We start from the raw sequence: 20,891 nt of genomic DNA on the forward strand, positions 1-20,891 counted from the left end.
GTATTAGTGAGAGAGTGTAGACTGTGAAGCTGCAGGGTATCCTGATCAGGTACAGTCCAGCACTATTTAATGTATTAGTGAAAGAACGTAGACTGTGAAGCTGCAGGGTATCCTGATCAGGTACAGTCCAGCACTATTTAATGTATTAGTGAGAGAGTGTAGACTGTGAAGCTGCAGGGTATCCTGATCAGGTACAGTCCAGCACTATTTAATGTATTAGTGAGAGAGTGTAGACTGCGAAGCTCCAGGGTATCCTGGGTGGGTACAGTCCAGCACTATTTAATGTATTAGTGAGAGAGTGTAGACTGCGAAGCTGCAGGGTATCCTGATCAGGTACAGTCCAGCACTATTTAATGTATTAGTGAGAGAGTGTAGACTGTGAGGCTGCAGGGTATCCTGGTCAGGTACAGTCCAGCACTATTTAATGTATTAGTGAGAGAGTGTAGACTGTGAGGCTGCAGGGTATCTTGATCAGGTACAGTCCAGCACTATTTAATGTATTAGTGAGAGAGCGTAGATTGTGAGGCTGCAGGGTATCCTGATCAGGTACAGTCCAGCACTATTTAACATATTAGTGAGAGAGTGTAGACTGTGAGGCTGCAGGGTGTCCTGATCAGGTACAGTCCAGCACTATTTTAAATTATTAGTGAGTGAGTGTAGACTGTGAGGTCAAGGGTATCCTGATCAGGTACAGTCAAGCACTATTTAACATATTAGTGAGAGAGTGTAGACTGCGAAGCTGCAGGGTATCCTGGTCAGGTACAGTCCAGCACTATTGAACATATTAGTGAGAGAGAGTAGACTGTGAGGCTGCAGGGTATCCTGGGCGGGTACAGTCCAGCACTATTTAATGTATTAGTGAGAGAGTGTAGACTGTGAGGCTGCAGGGTATCCTGATCAGGTACAGTCCAGCACTATTTAATGTATTAGTGAGAGAGTGTAGACTGTGAGGCTGCAGGGTATCCTGATCAGGTACAGTCCACATTATTTAATGTATTAGTGAGAGAGAGTAGACTGTGAGGCTGCAGGGTATCCTGATCAGGTACAGTCCAGCACTATTTAATGCATTAGTGAGAGAGTGTAGACTGTGAGGCTGCAGGGTATCCTGATCAGGTACAGTCCAGCACTATTTAATGTATTAGTGAGAGAGTGTAGACTGTGAAGCTGCAGGGTATCCTGATCAGGTACAGTCCAGCACTATTTAATGTATTAGTGAGAGAGTGTAGACTGTGAGGCTGCAGGGTATCCTGATCAGGTACAGTCCAGCACTATTTAATGTATTAGTGAGAGAGAGTAGACTGTGAGGCTGCAGGGTATCCTGATCAGGTACAGTCCAGCACTATTTAATGTATTAGTGAGAGAGAGTAGACTGTGAGGCTGCAGGGTATCCTGATCAGGTACAGTCCAGCACTATTTAATGCATTAGTGAGAGAGTGTAGACTGTGAGGCTGCAGGGTATCCTGATCAGGTACAGTCCAGCACTATTTAATGTATTAGTGAGAGAGTGTAGACTGTGAGGCTGCAGGGTATCCTGGGCGGGTACAGTCCAGCACTATTTAATGTATTAGTGAGAGAGAGTAGACTGTGAGGCTGCAGGGTATCCTGATCAGGTACAGTCCAGCACTATTTAAATTATTAGTGAGAGAGTGTAGACTGTGAGGCTGCAGGGTATCCTGATCAGGTACAGTCCGCATTATTTAATGTATTAGTGAGAGAGTGTAGACTGTGAGGCTGCAGGGTATCCTGATCAGGTACAGTCCACATTATTTAATGTATTAGTGAGAGAGTGTAGACTGTGAAGCTGCGGGGTATCCTGATCAGGTACAGTCCAGCATTATTTAATGTATTAGTGAGAGAGAGGAGACTGTGAGGCTGCAGGGTATCCTGATCAGGTGCAGTCCAGCACTATTTAACATATTAGTGAGAGAGAGTAGACTGTGAGGCTGCGGGGTATCCTGGTCAGGTACAGTCCAGCACTATTTAATGTATTAGTGAGAGAGTGTAGACTGTGAGGCTGCAGGGTATCCTGATCAGGTACAGTCCAGCACTATTTAATGTATTAGTGAGAGAGTGTAGACTGTGAGGCTGCAGGGTATCCTGATCAGGTACAGTCCAGCACTATTTAATGTATTAGTGAGAGAGTGTAGACTGTGAAGCTGCAGGGTATCCTGATCAGGTCCAGTCCAGCACTATTTAATGTATTAGTGAGAGAGAGTAGACTGTGAAGCTGCAGGGTATCCTGATCAGGTACAGTCCAGCACTATTTAATGTATTAGTGAGAGAGAGTAGACTGTGAAGCTGCAGGGTATCCTGATCAGGTACAGTCCAGCACTATTTAATGTATTAGTAAGAGAGTGTAGACTGAGGCTGCAGGGTATCCTGATCAGGTGCAGTCCAGCACTATTTAATGTATTAGTGAGAGAGAGTAGACTGTGAGGCTGCAGGGTATCCTGATCAGGTGCAGTCCAGCACTATTTAATGTATTAGTAAGAGAGTGTAGACTGAGGCTGCAGGGTATCCTGATCAGGTACAGTCCAGCACTATTTAATGTATTAGTAAGAGAGTGTAGACTGAGGCTGCAGGGTATCCTGATCAGGTGCAGTCCAGCACTATTTAATGTATTAGTGAGAGGGTGTAGACTGTGAGGCTGCAGGGTATCCTGGGCGGGTACAGTCCAGCACTATTTAATGTATTAGTGAGAGAGTGTAGACTGTGAGGCTGCAGGGTATCCTGATCAGGTACAGTCCAGCACTATTTAATGTATTAGTGAGAGAGAGTAGACTGTGAGGCTGCAGGGTATCCTGATCAGGTACGGTCCAGCACTATTTAATGTATTAGTGAGAGAGAGTAGACTGTGAGGCTGCAGGGTATCCTGATCAGGTACAGTCCAGCACTATTTAATGCATTAGTGAGAGAGTGTAGACTGTGAAGCTGCAGGGTATCCTGATCAGGTACAGTCCAGCGTTATTTAATGTATTAGTGAGAGAGAGTAGACTGTGAGGCTGCAGGGTATCCTGATCAGGTACAGTCCAGCACTATTTAAATTATTAGTGAGAGAGTGTAGACTGTGAAGCTGCGGGGTATCCTGATCAGGTACAGTCCGCATTATTTAATGTATTAGTGAGTGAGTGTAGACTGTGAGGCTGCAGGGTATCCTGATCAGGTACAGTCCAGCACTATTTAAATTATTAGTGAGAGAGTATAGACTGTGAGGCTGCAGGGTATCCTGATCAGGTACAGTCCAGCACTATTTAATGTATTAGTGAGAGAGTGTAGACTGTGAGGCTGCAGGGTATCCTGATCAGGTACAGTCCAGCACTATTTAATGTATTAGTGAGAGAGTGTAGACTGTGAGGCTGCAGGGTATCCTGGGCGGGTACAGTCCAGCACTATTTAATGTATTAGTGAGAGAGTGTAGACTGTGAGGCTGCAGGGTATCCTGATCAGGTACAGTCCAGCACTATTTAATGTATTAGTGAGAGAGAGTAGACTGTGAGGCTGCAGGGTATCCTGATCAGGTACGGTCCAGCACTATTTAATGTATTAGTGAGAGAGAGTAGACTGTGAGGCTGCAGGGTATCCTGATCAGGTACAGTCCAGCACTATTTAATGCATTAGTGAGAGAGTGTAGACTGTGAAGCTGCAGGGTATCCTGATCAGGTACAGTCCAGCGTTATTTAATGTATTAGTGAGAGAGAGTAGACTGTGAGGCTGCAGGGTATCCTGATCAGGTACAGTCCAGCACTATTTAAATTATTAGTGAGAGAGTGTAGACTGTGAGGCTGCAGGGTATCCTGATCAGGTGCAGTCCAGCACTATTTAAATTATTAGTGAGAGAGTGTAGACTGTGAGGCTGCAGGGTATCCTGATCAGGTACAGTCCAGCACTATTTAATGTATTAGTGAGAGAGTGTAGACTGTGAAGCTGCGGGGTATCCTGATCAGGTACAGTCCAGCGTTATTTAATGTATTAGTGAGAGAGAGTAGACTGTGAGGCTGCAGGGTATCCTGATCAGGTACAGTCCGCATTATTTAATGTATTAGTGAGTGAGTGTAGACTGTGAGGCTGCAGGGTATCCTGATCAGGTACAGTCCAGCACTATTTAAATTATTAGTGAGAGAGTGTAGACTGTGAGGCTGCAGGGTATCCTGATCAGGTACAGTCCAGCACTATTTAATGTATTAGTGAGAGAGAGTAGACTGTGAGGCTGCAGGGTATCCTGATCAGGTACAGTCCAGCACTATTTAATGTATTAGTGAGAGAGTGTAGACTGTGAGGCTGCAGGGTATCCTGATCAGGTGCAGTCCAGCACTATTTAATGTATTAGTGAGAGAGTGTAGACTGTGAGGCTGCAGGGTATCCTGATCAGGTGCAGTCCAGCACTATTTAACATATTAGTGAGAGAGAGTAGACTGTGAGGCTGCAGGGTATCCTGATCAGGTGCAGTCCAGCACTATTTAATGTATTAGTGAGGGAGTGTAGACTGTGAGGCTGCAGGGTATCCTGGGCGGGTACAGTCCAGCACTATTTAATGTATTTGTGAGAGAGAGTAGACTGTGAGGCTGCAGGGTATCCTGATCAGGTACAGTCCAGCACTATTTAAATTATTCGTGAGAGAGTGTAGACTGTGAGGCTGCAGGGTATCCTGATCAGGTACAGTCCGCATTATTTAATGTATTAGTGAGAGAGTGTAGACTGTGAGGCTGCAGGGTATCCTGATCAGGTGCAGTCCAGCACTATTTAACATATTAGTGAGAGAGAGTAGACTGTGAGGCTGCGGGGTATCCTGATCAGGTACAGTCCAGCACTATTTAATGTATTAGTGAGAGAGTGTAGACTGTGAGGCTGCAGGGTATCCTGATCAGGTACAGTCCAGCACTATTTAATGTATTAGTGAGAGAGTGCAGACTGTGAGGCTGCAGGGTATCCTGATCAGGTACAGTCCAGCATTATTTAATGTATTAGTGAGAGAGTAGACTGTGAGGCTGCAGGGTTTCCTGATCAGCTACAGTCCAGCACTATTTAATGTATTAGTGAGAGAGAGTAGACTGTGAGGCTGCAGGGTATCCTGATCAGGTGCAGTCCAGCACTATTTGACATATTAGTGAGAGAGAGTAGACTGTGAGGCTGCAGGGTATCCTGATCAGGTACAGTCCAGCACTATTTAATGTATTAGTGAGAGAGAGTAGACTGTGAGGCTGCAGGGTATCCTGATCAGGTACAGTCCAGCACTATTTAATGTATTAGTGAGAGAGAGTAGACTGTGAGGCTGCAGGGTATCCTGATCAGGTGCAGTCCAGCACTATTTAATGTATTAGTGAGAGAGTGTAGACTGTGAGGCTGCAGGGTATCCTGATCAGGTACAGTCCAGCACTATTTAAATTATTAGTGAGAGAGTGTAGACTGTGAGGCTGCAGGGTATCCTGATCAGGTACAGTCTGCATTATTTAATGTATTAGTGAGAGAGTGTAGACTGTGAGGCTGCAGGGTATCCTGATCAGGTACAGTCCAGCACTATTTAAATTATTAGTGAGAGAGTGTAGACTGTGAGGCTGCAGGGTATCCTGATCAGGTACAGTCCACATTATTTAATGTATTAGTGAGAGAGTGCAGACTGTGAGGCTGCAGGGTATCCTGATCAGGTACAGTCCAGCATTATTTAATGTATTAGTGAGAGAGTAGACTGTGAGGCTGCAGGGTTTCCTGATCGGCTGCAGTCCAGCACTATTTAATGTATTAGTGAGAGAGAGTAGACTGTGAGGCTGCAGGGTATCCTGATCAGGTGCAGTCCAGCACTATTTGACATATTAGTGAGAGAGAGTAGACTGTGAGGCTGCAGGGTATCCTGATCAGGTACAGTCCAGCACTATTTAATGTATTAGTGAGAGAGAGTAGACTGTGAGGCTGCAGGGTATCCTGATCAGGTACAGTCCAGCACTATTTAATGTATTAGTGAGAGAGAGTAGACTGAGGCTGCAGGGTATCCTGATCAGGTGCAGTCCAGCACTATTTGACATATTAGTGAGAGAGAGTAGACTGTGAGGCTGCAGGGTATCCTGATCAGGTGCAGTCCAGCACTATTTAATGTATTAGTGAGAGCGTGTAGACTGTGAGGCTGCAGGGTATCCTGATCAGGTACAGTCCAGCACTATTTAAATTATTAGTGAGAGAGTGTAGACTGTGAGGCTGCAGGGTATCCTGATCAGGTACAGTCCGCATTATTTAATGTATTAGTGAGAGAGTGTAGACTGTGAGGCTGCAGGGTATCCTGATCAGGTACAGTCCAGCACTATTTAAATTATTAGTGAGAGAGTGTAGACTGTGAGGCTGCAGGGTGTCCTGATCAGGTACAGTCCAGCATTATTTAATGTATTAGTGAGAGAGAGTAGACTGTGAGGCTGCAGGGTATCCTGATCAGGTACAGTCCAGCACTATTTAATGTATTAGTGAGAGAGAGTAGACTGTGAAGCTGCAGGGTATCCTGATCAGGTACAGTCCATCACTATTTAACATATTAGTGAGAGAGAGTAGACTGTGAGGCTGCAGGGTATCCTGTTCAGGTACAGTCCAGCACTATTTAATGTATTAGTGAGAGAGTGTAGACTGTGAGGCTGCAGGGTATCCTGATCAGGTACAGTCCAGCACTATTTAATGTATTAGTGAGAGAGTGTAGACTGTGAGGCTGCAGGGTATCCTGATCAGGTACAGTCCAGCATTATTTAATGTATTAGTGAGAGAGTAGACTGTGAGGCTGCAGGGTTTCCTGATCAGCTACAGTCCAGCACTATTTAATGTATTAGTGAGAGAGAGTAGACTGTGAGGCTGCAGGGTATCCTGATCAGGTGCAGTCCAGCACTATTTGACATATTAGTGAGAGAGAGTAGACTGTGAGGCTGCAGGGTATCCTGATCAGGTACAGTCCAGCACTATTTAATGTATTAGTGAGAGAGAGTAGACTGTGAGGCTGCAGGGTATCCTGATCAGGTACAGTCCAGCACTATTTAATGTATTAGTGAGAGAGAGTAGACTGAGGCTGCAGGGTATCCTGATCAGGTACAGTCCAGCACTATTTAATGCATTAGTGAGAGAGTGTAGACTGTGAGGCTGCAGGGTATCCTGATCAGGTACAGTCCAGCACTATTTAATGTATTAGTGAGAGAGCGTAGACTGTGAGGCTGCAGGGTATCCTGATCAGGTACAGTCCAGCACTCTTTAATGCATTAGTGAGAGAGTGTAGACTGTGAAGCTGCAGGGTATCCTGATCAGGTACAGTCCAGCACTATTTAATGTATTAGTGAGAGAGCGTAGACTGTGAGGCTGCAGGGTATCCTGATCAGGTACAGTCCAGCACTATTTAAATTATTCGTGAGAGAGTGTAGACTGTGAGGCTGCAGGGTATTCTGATCAGGTACAGTCCGCATTATTTAATGTATTAGTGAGAGAGTGTAGACTGTGAGGCTGCAGGGTATCCTGATCAGGTGCAGTCCAGCACTATTTAACATATTAGTGAGAGAGAGTAGACTGTGAGGCTGCGGGGTATCCTGATCAGGTACAGTCCAGCACTATTTAATGTATTAGTGAGAGAGTGTAGACTGTGAGGCTGCAGGGTATCCTGATCAGGTACAGTCCAGCACTATTTAATGTATTAGTGAGAGAGTGCAGACTGTGAGGCTGCAGGGTATCCTGATCAGGTACAGTCCAGCATTATTTAATGTATTAGTGAGAGAGAGTAGACCGTGAGGCTGCAGGGTATCCTGATCAGGTGCAGTCCAGCACTATTTAATGTATTAGTGAGAGAGAGTAGACTGTGAGGCTGCAGGGTATCCTGATCAGGTGCAGTCCAGCACTATTTGACATATTAGTGAGAGAGAGTAGACTGTGAGGCTGCAGGGTATCCTGATCAGGTACAGTCCACATTATTTAATGTATTAGTGAGAGAGTGCAGACTGTGAAGCTGCAGGGTATCCTGATCAGGTACAGTCCAGCACTATTTAATGTATTAGTGAGAGAGAGTAGACTGTGAGGCTGCAGGGTATCCTGATCAGGTACAGTCCAGCACTATTTAATGCATTAGTGAGAGAGTGTAGACTGTGAAGGTGCAGGGTATCCTGATCAGGTACAGTCCAGCACTATTTAACATATTAGTGAGAGAGAGTAGACTGTGAGGCTGCAGGGTATCCTGATCAGGTACAGTCCAGCACTATTTAACGTATTAGTGAGAGAGTGTAGACTGTGAGGCTGCAGGGTATCCTGATCAGGTACAGTCCAGCATTATTTAATGTATTAGTGAGAGAGTAGACTGTGAGGCTGCAGGGTTTCCTGATCAGCTACAGTCCAGCACTATTTAATGTATTAGTGAGAGAGAGTAGACTGTGAGGCTGCAGGGTATCCTGATCAGGTGCAGTCCAGCACTATTTGACATATTAGTGAGAGAGAGTAGACTGTGAGGCTGCAGGGTATCCTGATCAGGTACAGTCCAGCACTATTTAATGTATTAGTGAGAGAGAGTAGACTGTGAGGCTGCAGGGTATCCTGATCAGGTACAGTCCAGCACTATTTAATGTATTAGTGAGAGAGTGTAGACTGTGAGGCTGCAGGGTATCCTGATCAGGTACAGTCCAGCACTATTTAATGTATTAGTGAGAGAGCGTAGACTGTGAGGCTGCAGGGTATCCTGATCAGGTACAGTCCAGCACTATTTGACATATTAGTGAGAGAGTGTAGACTGTGAAGCTGCAGGGTATCCTGATCAGGTACAGTCCAGCACTATTTAATGTATTAGTGAGAGAGCGTAGACTGTGAGGCTGCAGGGTATCCTGGTCAGGTACAGTCCAGCACTATTTAATGTATTAGTGAGAGAGTGTAGACTGTGAGGCTGCAGGGTATCCTGGGCGGGTACAGTCCAGCACTATTTAATGTATTAGTGAGAGAGTGTAGACTGTGAGGCTGCAGGGTATCCTGATCAGGTACAGTCCAGCACTATTTAATGTATTAGTGAGAGAGTGTAGACTGTGAAGCTGCAGGGTATCCTGATCAGGTACAGTCCAGCACTATTTAATGTATTAGTGAGAGAGTGTAGACTGTGAGGCTGCAGGGTAGCCTGGGCGGGTACAGTCCAGCACTATTTAATGTATTAGTGAGAGAGTGTAGACTGTGAGGCTGCAGGGTATCCTGATCAGGTACAGTCCAGCACTATTTAATGTATTAGTGAGAGAGTGTAGACTGTGAAGCTGCAGGGTATCCTGATCAGGTACAGTCCAGCGTTATTTAATGTATTAGTGAGAGAGAGTAGACTGTGAGGCTGCAGGGTATCCTGATCAGGTACAGTCCAGCACTATTTAAATTATTAGTGAGAGAGTGTAGATTGTGAGGCTGCAGGGTATCCTGATCAGGTACAGTCCAGCACTATTTAATGTATTAGTGAGAGAGTGTGGACTGTGAGGTCAAGGGTATCCTGATCAGGTACTGTCCAGCACTATTTAATGTATTAGTGAGAGAGTGTAGACTGTGAAGCTCCAGGGTATCCTGGGCGGGTACAGTCCAGCACTATTTAATGTATTACGGATAGAGCTTAGACTGAGGCTCCAGGGTATCCTGTTCAGGTGCAGTCCATGACTGACGCTTTCATGCCTTTCATTAACCACAAATGTATCTCGGCTAAAATAATTTTGCACACAATATCCTTTGTTGTCTGTTTCTGAACCCGGCGCGACCTTCTTTCAGACCTTCCTTCCCTTTTAAGTGGTTTATTATTCCCAAAACGTTTCTTGTGGAGTTGAGCTGTTTTTTTTACTCACTGTTGTGGTTTACCCCCCCACCCCTCTCTGTGTCTCTGCCCTTTCAGATCATGTTCACAGGACTGGTCGATGAGAATGGAGTGAAGGTGATTAAGCAGCTTGGGGGTGAGGTGGTGGAGTCAGTGCATGACAGCACACACTTAGTTACAGACCGGATCCGGCGTACGGTGAAGTTCCTGTGTGCCGTTGCTAGAGGGATACCCGTGGTAACCCCAGAATGGCTGAAAAAGGTGAGTTGTTATTTTGTTTTAAGCCTTGTATTGACATTGGATCTGATCCCGACCTTGTCCTGTCTGATATAGTACATCTGCAGTTAATCAGCATGGGTTAAGAAATGGATGTTCCCTCCCCATCTCCCTAGTTCAGTCTCCAACTTGAACGTGTTCCTTCCCAGGACCTCCAGAGGTGTTAGCCGTGGCTCAGTGGGTGGCATTGTTGCCTGTGAGTCAAAAGGTTATGGTTTTGAATCCCATTCCAGAGACTTGAGAACAAAATCTAGGCTGAAACTGCCAGTGCAGTACTGAGGGAGTGCTGCACAGTTGAAGTTGCTGTCTTTCGATGAGATATTAACCCAAGGCTTAGTCTCTCAGGTGAGCATAAAAGATTCTGTATTTCAGGAAGGTTTAAACTAACTTGGCAGGGGTGTGGGAACCATGAGGAAATATCAGAGAGAAATACCAAAGTGCAGAGAATACTGGGAGAGATAGATAGCACTGGAGTAGAACATAGTACGTTATTAGGTTGGGTCAGAGTGGAGAGAAAGTAATAAAGTTTAAATCAAGGTTTATGTGCATATATGTGAATGCATAGAGTATGGTTAATAAGATTGGTGAGTTACAGGCGCAGATTCTCATGTGGAAAAGTGATGTTGTGGCTATAACAGAGACCTCCTCAAAGAAGGGCAGGACTAGGTGTTAAATATTCCTGGATACAGGCATCCAGGAAAGATAGGAAAGGAAGAAAATGCAGAGGAGTGGCAGCATTGATTAAGGAAAACATTGCAATGCTGGAGAGGGATGATATCCCAGAGGGGTCAAGGACGGAATCTATTTGGCTCGAGCTAAGGAACAAAAAGATGCAGTTACATTGCTCGATGTAGTCTCTAGGCCACTAACTAGTGGAAAGGGTGAAGAAGAACAAATTTGCAAGGAAATTACAGCGAGATGCAAGAATTATAGAGTAGTTATAATGGTGGACTTTATCCAGATATTGACTGGGAGAGCAGTAGTGTAATAGGCAGGGAGAGGCAAGAGTTCCTGGAGTGTGTTTGTTTGGAAAAGTTTTCTACAGCAGTATGTTTCCATCCAACAACGGGGAGGTACTGCTGGACCTGGTTCTTGAGAATGAGGTGGGCCAAGTGGATCAAATATCAGGAGGAGAACATTGAGGGGACAGTGACCATTGTATCATAAGGTTTAGGTTGGTTATGGAAAAGGCCAAAGAACAATCTATCGTAAGAATAATTAACTGGGGGAAAGCAAACTTCAATGGGGGTAAGAATGGATCTGGCCGAATATATTTGAATCAAAGATTGGCAGGAAAAACAGTAGCTGAACCTTCAAAGAAGAGATAGTTTGGGCATTGTTGAGATATATTCCTTCAAAGGGGGAAAGGTCAGGAAAACAAATTTGGAGCTCCGTGAATAACAAAAGTGATAGAGATGAAGAAGAAAAAGTGTGCTTATGACCGATGTCAGGTAGATAATATAATGGAGAACCAGGCTGAATATAGAAAGTTCAGAGGGGAAGTGAAAAAGCAAATAAGAGAAGTAAAGAGAGAGTATGAAAAGAGACTGGCAGCTAACATAAAATGGAAACTAATCCCAAAGTCTTCTATAGGCATATAAATAGCAATATTCCGGCAATAGTACTGAAGATCTGTGCTCCAGAACTTGCCGCGCCCCTAGCCAAGCTGTTCCAGTACAGCTACAACACGACATCTACCCTGCAATGTGGAAAATTTCCCAGGTATGTCCTGTACACAAAAGCAGGACAAGTCCAACCCGGCCAATTACCGCCCCATTACCGCCCCATCAGTCTACTCTCAATCGTCAGTAAAGTGATGGAAGATGTCGTCGACAGCGCTGTCAAGCGGCTCTTGCTTAGCAAACACCTGCTCAGTGACGCTCAGTTTGGGTACTGCCAGGGCAACTCAGCTCCTGACCTCATTACAGCCTTGGTTCAAAAATGGACAAAAGTACTGAACTCGAGGTGAGAGTGACTGTCCTTGATATCAAGGCAGCTTTTGACCGAATATGGCATCAAGGAGCCCTAGCAAAACTGAAATCAATGGGAATCAGGGGGAAAACTCTCCGCTGGCTGGAGTCATACCTAGCGCAAAGGAAGATGGTTGTGGTTGTTGCAAGTCAATCATCTGAGCTCCAGGACATCACTGCAGGAGTTCCTCAGGGTAGTGTCCTAGGCCCAACCATCTTCAGCTGCTTCATCAATGACCTTCCTTCAATCATAAGGTCAGAAGTGGGGATGTTCGCTGATGATTGCACAATGTTCAGCACCATTTACGACTCCTCAGATACTGAAGCAGTCCGTGTAGAAATGCAGCAAGACTTGGACAATATCCAGGCTTGGGCTGATAAGTGTCAAGTAACATTCGCGCCACACAAGTGCTAGGCGATGATCACCTCCAACAAGAGGGAATCTAACCATCTTCCCATGACATTCAAAGGCATTACCATCACCGAATTCCCCCACTATCAACATCCTAGGGGCTACCATTGACCAGACACTGAATTGGAGTAGCCATATAAATACTGTGGCTACAAGAGCAGGTCAGTGGCTGGCAATCCTGCGGCGAGTAACTCACCTCCTGACTCCCCAAAGCCTGTGCACCATCTACAAGGCACAAGTCAGGAGTGTGATGGAATACTCTCCACTTGCCTGGATGGATGCAGGTCCAACAATACTCAAGAAGCTCAACACCATCCAGGACAAAGCAGCCCGCTTGATTGGCATCCCATCGACAACCATTCACTCCCTCCACCACTGACGCACAGTGGCAGCAGTGTGTACCATCTACAAGGTGCACTTCAGCAACGCACCAAGGCTCCTTTGACAACACCTTCCAAACCCGCAACCTCTACCAACTAGAAGGTCAAGGGCAGCATTTGCATGGGCCCTCCACCACCTGCAAGTTCCCCTCCAAGTCGCACACCATCCTGATTTGGAACTATATTGCCATTCCTTCACTGTGGCTGGGTCAAAATCCTGGAACTCCCTTCCTAACAGCACTGTGGGTGTACCTACCCCACATGGACTGCAGCGGTTCAAGAAGGCAGCTCACCACCACCTTCTCAAGGGCAATTAGTGATGGGCAATAAATGCTGTCCTGGTCAGCGATGCCCACATCCCTTGAATGAATAAAAAATAGGGTGGTAAAAGGTGGAGTAGGGATTACGGACCAAAAAGGGATTTACGCATGAGGGCAGGGGAAATAGCTGAGGTATTGAATGAATACTTTGCATCTGTCTTTTGTAAAGAAGAAGATGCTACCCAGGTCACAGTGAAAGAGGAGGTAATACACTAGAAGGAATTAAAATTGATAGGAGGATGTGTTCGATCGGTTGGTCAATAATTAAAGTTGATAAAGCACCAGGACCGGATGAGATGCATCCAAGGGAAGTGCGAGTAGAAATTGCTGAGGCACTGGCCATAATTTGCCAGCCTTCCTTAAAGTCAGGGATGGTACTGGAGGACTGGAGAATTGCAAGTGTTACATTCTTGTTCAAAAAAGAATGTAAAGATGAGCTCAGCAACGACAGGACAGTCAGTTTAATTTCAGTGGTGGGGAAACTTCGAGAAACAATAATTCGGGACCGAATTAATAATCACATGGACAAATGCGGGTTAATTAAGGAAAGCCATCACGGATTTGTTAAGGGAAAATTATGTTTAACTAACTTGCTGGACTTTTTTGAGGAGGTAACAGAGAGGGTTGATGAGGGCACTGCTGTTTATGTGGTGTACGTGGACTTTCAATACAGTGCCACACAACAGACTTGCGAGCACAGTTGTAGCTCTTGGAATAAAAGAGACGGTAGCAACATGGATATGGAATTGGCTGAATGACAGGAAACAAAGAGTAGTGGTTAATGGATGTTTTTCGGGCTGGAGGAAGGTTTGTAGTGGAGTTCCCCAGGGATCAGTGTTGGGACCCTTGCTTTTCCTGATGTATATTAACGAACTAGACCTTGGTGTACAGGGCACAATTTTAAAGTTTGCAGATGATACTAAACTTGGAAACATTGTGAACTGTGAGGAGGATAGTGTAGACCTTCAAAAGGACATAGACAAGTTGGTGGAATGAGTGGACAAATAGCAGATGAAGTTCAATGCAGAGAAATGTGAAGTGATTTATTTTGGTAGGAAGAATGTGGAGAGGCAATATAAACTAGAGGGTACAATTGTAAAGGGGGTACAGGAGCAGAGAGACCTAGGTGTATGTGTGCATAAGTCATTGAAGGTGGCAGGACAGGTTAAGAGAGCGATTAATAAAGAATACTGTATCCTGGGCTTTATTAATAGGGACATAGAGTACAAGAGCAAGGAAGTTATGTTGAACTTGTATAAGACACTAGTTCGGCCTCAGCTGCAGTATTGCATCCAGTTCTGGGTGCCGCACTTTAGGAAGGATGTGAAGGTGTTAGAGAGGGTGCAGAAAAGATTCACGTGAATGGTTCCAGGGATGAAGAATTTCAGTTATGAAGATAGGAGAAGTTAGGACTGTTTTCCTTGGAGAAGGGAAGGCTGAGAGGTGGTTTGATAGAGGTATTCAAAATCATGAGGGGTCTGGACAGAGTATTTAGAGAGAAACTGTTCCCACTCATGACAGGATCGAGAATGAGAGGGCACAGATTTAAAGTATTTGGTAAGAGAAGCAAAATGAGATGTGGAAAATCTTTTCCATGCAATGAGTGGTTAAGGTCAGGAATGCACAGCCTGAGAGTGTGGCGGAGGCAGATTCAATTGAAGCATTCAAAAGGGAATTAGACTGTGATATGAAAAGGAAGAATGTGCAGGGTTAGGGGGAGAAGGCGGGAGAATGGCATTAGCTGAATTGCTCATTCGGAGAGCCGGTGCAGACACGATGGCCCGAATGGCCGCCTCCTGTGTTGTAACAATCCTGTGATTCTGTGGAAAGATCCGTGGAGTTCTCTCTGTAAAATCATAACCAATCGCAGAAGATGCTCCCTCGGGCAGCCCGGCGATCCCTCTACCGCCTGGATTGTGTGCCAAAGACTCAGGTGTGGGACTTGAACCCACGACCTTCTGACACCAGGGCAAGAGTGCCAGCGACTGAACCACGGCCGACCCCTAAACCAAATGATCATAGATAAATTAATCCAGGGCTGGTTTAGTTGCATTGCTTAAGTACATATTTTGATATCCCTTCTTTATTGCGTAGCTAGTGGTGTTTTCTTTGTCTCATTCCTTTGTTTTCTCATTTGTTGAACTTTTGTTCTCTCCCCCTCTCTTCCCCCTTCCTCTCCCCACCTACTCACTGCTATAAACCTTGGAAAAGTGTGGGAAGAGCAGCTGCTTCTTGTCCACTAGCAGTTTCTTGGTAAATGATAGTGACCAAGAGCAGAAATTCAACTTCAAGCTGGCCAAGTCCCTGCAGAAAGCCAAGGAGCAGCCACTGCTGCAGGTAAGTGGCAGCACTGCCCACTACCCCAGGAGAGGATAACTATAACTCAGGACATGGGAGAGAAGCTAAGTACATGAGTAACTTTGGTGGTGGGGAAACTTGTAGAAACAATAATTCTGGACAAAATTAATAGGCACGTGGTCAAATGCGGGTTAATTAAGGAAAGACAGCATGGATTTGTCAAGGGAAAATCGTGTTTAACTAATTTGCTGGAAGTTTTTGAACAAAGTTGATGAGGGCAATGCTGTTGATGTGCACATGGACTTCCAAAAGGCATTTGATACAGTGCTGCACAACAGACTTGTGAGCAAAATTATAGCTTATGGAATAAAAGGGACAGTAGCAACATGGATATGAAATTGGCTGAGTGACAGGAAACAGAGAGTAGTGGTTAATGGATGTTTTTCGGGCGGGAAGAAGGTTTGGAGTGGAGTTTCCCAGGGATCAGTTTTGGGACCTTGCTCTTCCTGATATATATTAATGACCTCGACCTTGGCGTACAGGGTACAATTTCAAAATTTCTGAATTATATAAATCTTGAAAGCATTGTGAACTGTGAGGAGGATAGTGTAGAACTTCAAAAGGACATAGATAAGTTGGTAGAATGGGCGGACAAGTGGCAGATGAAGTTCAGTGCGGAGGAGTGTGAAGTGATTCATTTTGGTAGGAAGAACATGGAGACACAAAAAAGGGTACAACTCAAAGTGGGTGTGGGAGCAGAGGGACCTGGGTGTATATGTCATTGGAGGTGGCAGGACAGGTTGAGAGAGCAGTTAATAAAGCACACAGTATCCTAGGTTTTATTAATAGGAGCATAGAGTACAAGAGCAAGGAAGTTACGTTGAACTTGTATAAAACACTAGTTCAGCCTCAGCTGGAGTATTGCATCCAGTTCTGGGCGCCGCACTTTAGGAAAGATGAGGGCATTGGAGAGAGGGCAGAAAAAATTCACAAGAATGTTTTCAGGATTGAGGAACTTCATTTATGAAGATAGATTGGAGAAGATGGGACTGTTTTCTTTGGAGAAGAGAAGGCTGAGAGGAGATTTGATAGAGGTATTTAAAATCGTGAGGGGTCTGGACAGAATAGATAGAGAGAAACAGTTCCCACTCATGAAAGGATTGAGAACAAAAGGGCACAGATTTAAAGTAATTGGCAAAAGAAGCAGTGGCAACATGAGGAAAAGCTTTTTCACGCAGTGAGTGTTTGGGATCTGGAATGCATTGCCTGAGAGTGTGGTAGAGACAGATTCAATTGAGGCTTTCAAAAGGGAATTAGATAGTTATATGAAAAGGAAAAATGTGCAGGGTTATGGGGAGAAGGTGGGAGAAAGAGCAATTCACTTCTGCCAATCGGAGAGCCGGTGCAGACACGATGGGTTGAATGGCCTCCTTCTGTGATGAGGGAGAAAGGACTAGAAGGGTAGGCTGCTGGGTGAGACAAAGTAGGGTGTGGAGTATATACACAGGCACAGACTGATTGGACAGAATGGCCTGTTTCTGTGCTGTAAATTATACATAACTGTAGTTTTCCATCCCTGGCGTCACTCTGGTGAATCTGCATTGACTGACTGCTCTTTCTTCCTTTAATATCTTTTTAATAAGGTGCCCAAAACTGCACACACTGCTCCAACTGTGGCCTAACCAAAGTATGAAATGGAGAGGAGGGTGTGGGTGGTGGGGAATCAATAAGCCACAGCTAACACATGTCAGATTTCTCCCACCGGGTAGAAGGGAAGGGCGGTTTACCGTCTTCCAATAACATTAACGTTTAAACTTCTCGGCCACTTAATTAGATATTAAAAGCTGAACATGTTGAGGGGCCAAACTGCAATTGGTTTGTTTGTTTGTTTTTCTGAATCCCGTCAGGATTATCGGGTCCACATGACATCAGGGGTACAACCTGATCCGAGCCAGATGGAGACAATTGTCCAGTGCAGTGGAGCAACTGTACTGCCCAAGATGCCAAGAGCGTACAAGGTGAGACTCATCGTGCTGCCTGTACAGTGCTAATTGTTTGTGAGAAATGGAATCTTGTGGCTGCAAGACCCTTAAAGGGCAATGAGGGGCCTTAGAAAGAAGGAACTTATAAATGAATCAAAATATATTTTTATTTATTTTATTTTCAGGGCTATTAGGAAAGAACAGGGTAAGGTGGTGAGATCAATTAGATAGCTCTTTCTAAGTGCTGGCACAGACCCAATGGGCTGAGTAGCCTCCTTTGCCTTTCTTGAAGTCCAGAGGGGCTTTACAGCCAATGAAGTACTTTTTTCTGAAGTGTAGTCACTGTTGTAATGTAGAAAAAGCGGCAGTCAACTTGCTCACAGCAAGCCTCCGCAAACAGCAACGAGATAATGACTAGATAATTTATTTCTGTGATGTTGGTTGAGAGAAATATTGTTCTAGACACCGGGGAGAAGGCCCCTGCTCTTCTTGGAAATAGTGCCATGGGATCATTTACGCCCACCTGAGAGGGCAGACGGAGCCTTGGTTTTTAACATCTCATCCAAAAGATGGCACCCCTGACAGTGCAGTTCTCCGTTGGTACTGCACTGAGCAATGTCAGCCTGGAATTTGTGCTCAAGTCTCTGGACTGGGATTTGAACCCACAATCTTCTGACTCAGAGGTGAGAGTGCTGCTAACCTATCCACAGCTGACGCACTTTGCTGCTGTCAGACTGACTGGCAATAGGGACATTACGACGGTTGGCATCAGCACCACTGGGCTAGAGAGAGGGAAAATGATGAGCCAGATTTTTTTCCTATTCCTGATTTACTGTTCAATGAACCCTGCTGGAAAGTGCAAGACTTATGTTGAGGAGTGGATCAGTCTGTGCTGTAATGATCTCCCTTAGTATTGCGGTAGACTGCTGACAATCGGTAGGATCGAAAATGAAGAACAGCCGTCTGGGTGAGATACCAGAGGGCTGTCGGCAATGTACCCCAGTAAAAATTATCACCTTCAAGGGAGGGGAGAGAAAGAGAGAGGGTAAACATTCAATGGTGAATTTCAAATTCATCGTGACTGGAATACTGTCCTGCTGTCAGCCGTGGCTGAGCTGGTAGTACTCTCGACCTCTGAATCAGAAGGTTGTGGGTTTGAGTCCCACAGCTCCAGAGACTGGAGCACACCGTCTCAATCAAGACTCCCAGTGTAGCACTAAAGGAGAGTTGCACTGTCTGATGCGCCATCTTTAGGATTGAGTGTCAAATCCGAGGCCCTGACAGATATAAAAGATCCCATGGAAGTATTCACACAAGAGCAGGAGACATTCCCCTGATTTCCTGGTCAAAATCCATCCCTCTCATCTGTCCCTACCAGAAGAGATAAAACTGATACATACGGAAATACGTATGAACATATGAATTTGGAGCAGAAGTAGGCCATTCGGCCCCTCGAGCTGGCTCTGCCATTCAATAAGATCATGGCAGATCTGTTTGTATTTCAAATTCCGCACTCCCATCTAGCCCTGATAACCTTTGATTCCCTTGCCTAACAAGGTAGATAGATCTACCTCCGCCTTAAAAATATTCAATGACCCCGCCTCCACCACCTTCTGAGGCAGAGTTCCAAAGTCACACAACCCTCTGAGAGAAAAAAATTTCTCCTCATCTCTGTCCTAAAAGGGCGACCCCTAATTTGAAAACAGTTTCCTCTAGTTTTGGACTCTCCCACAAGAGGAAACATCCTTTCCACATCCACCTTGTCAAGACTGTTCAGGATCTTATAGACTTCAATCAAGTCTCCCCTCACTCTTCTAAACTCCAGTGAAAACGAGCCCAATCTGACCAACCTTTCATCATAAGACAGCCCGCTCATTCCAGGTATCAATCTAGTAAACCTCCTCTGAACCGCCTCCAATGCATTTACATCCTTCCTTAAATAAGGAGACCAAAACTGCACACGGTATTGTCCACTTTGACAGGAAGAATAAAAAAGATGCGTATTATCTAAATGGTGAGAGATTGCAGAGCTCTGAGATGCAGAGGGATCTGGGTGTCCTAGTGTATGAATCGCAAGAGGTTAGTATGCAGGTACAGCACGTAATTACGAAAGCCAGTAGAATGTTATCGTTTATCACGAGGGGAATTGAATACAGAAGTAGGGAGGTTATGCTTCAGCTATACAGGGCATTGGTGAGACCACATCTGGAGTACTGTGTACAGTACTGGTCTCCTTATTTCAGGAAGGATGTAAATGCATTGGAGGTGGTTCAGAGAAGGTTTACTAGATTGATACCTGGAATGGGTGGCATGTCTTACGAGGAATGATTGGACAGGCTAGGCTTGTATCCGTTGGAATTTAGAAGAGTAAGAGGCGACATTGATTGAAACATATAAGATCCTGAGGGGTCTTGACAGGGTGGATGTGGAAAGGATGTTTCCCCTTGTGGGAGAATCTCGAACTAGGGGTCACTGTTTAAAAATAAGGGGTCGCCCATTTAAGACAGAGATGAGAAGAAATTTTCTCTCAGAGGGTCGTGAGTCTTTAAGAACATAAGAAATAGGAGCAGGAGTAGGTCATTCAGCCCCTCAAGCCTGCTCTGCCTAACCCTCGACTCCCCAAGATTTCAAAAATCTATCTACCTCTTCCTTAAAAACATTTAGTGACCTAGCCTCCACAACTCTCTGAGGTAGAGAATTCCAGAGATTCACCACCCTCTGAGAGAAGAAATTCCTTTGCATCTCAGTTTTAAATTATTCTGTAATTATGTCCCCTAGTTCGAGGTTCCCCCACTAGTGGAAACATCTTCTCAACATCTACCCTGTCGAGCCCCCTTAAACTCTTGTATGTTTCTATAAGATCACCTCTCATTCTTCTAAACTCCAATGAATAAAGGCCTAACCTGTTTAGCCGCTCTTGGTAAGACAGCCCCTTCATCCCAGGAATCAGCCTAGTGAACCTTTTCTGAACTGCCTCCAATGCTAGTATATCCTTCTTTATGCACGAGGACCAAAACTGTACTCAGTACTCCAGGTGTGGCCTCACCAACAGTTGTAACAGTTCTTCCCTATTTTTAAACTCTAACCCCCTAGCAATAAAGGCCAAAATTCCATTTGCATTCCTAATTACTTGCTTGGAATTACTTTGGAATTCTCTTCCTCAAAAGGCAGTGGAAACAGAGTCTTTGAATATTTTTAAGGCAGAGGTAGATAGATTCTTGATGAGCAAGAGGGTGGATGTTATCAGGGGTAGGTGGAAATGTGGAGTAATCAGTTCAGCCATGAACTTCGTGAATAGTGGAGCATGCTCGAGGGGTCGAGTGGCCTACTCCTGCTTCTAATTCATATGTTCATATTCGAGATGTGGTCTCACCAATGCCCTGTATAACTGAAGCATAACATCCTTTCTTTTATTTTCAATTCCTATCATAATAAAGGATAGTATTCCATTAGCCTTCTTTATTACTTTCTCTACCTGCATACTAAC

General features: G+C 45.0%; 1 protein-coding gene across 6 annotated transcripts in view; it reads left to right on the forward strand.

Moving 5' to 3' along the window:
- The window catches only part of mdc1 (mediator of DNA damage checkpoint 1), a 66,763-nt gene that overhangs the window by 44,499 nt on the left and 1,373 nt on the right, over window positions 1–20,891 (forward strand). For 5 of the 6 annotated variants that reach the window (XM_068009441.1, XM_068009443.1, XM_068009442.1 and 2 more), the window contains 3 exons: window positions 9,845–10,027; window positions 15,336–15,461; window positions 17,330–17,440. In XM_068009441.1, the coding sequence (XP_067865542.1) occupies window positions 9,845–10,027; window positions 15,336–15,461; window positions 17,330–17,440 (420 nt within the window). The remainder of the gene's footprint in view (window positions 1–9,844; window positions 10,028–15,335; window positions 15,462–17,329; window positions 17,441–20,891) is intronic. The other variant, XM_068009446.1, reaches the window with a different exon arrangement.

The sequence above is a fragment of the Heterodontus francisci genome, chromosome 29 (genome assembly GCF_036365525.1).
Source record: "Heterodontus francisci isolate sHetFra1 chromosome 29, sHetFra1.hap1, whole genome shotgun sequence".
Lineage (NCBI taxonomy): Eukaryota > Metazoa > Chordata > Chondrichthyes > Heterodontiformes > Heterodontidae > Heterodontus > Heterodontus francisci.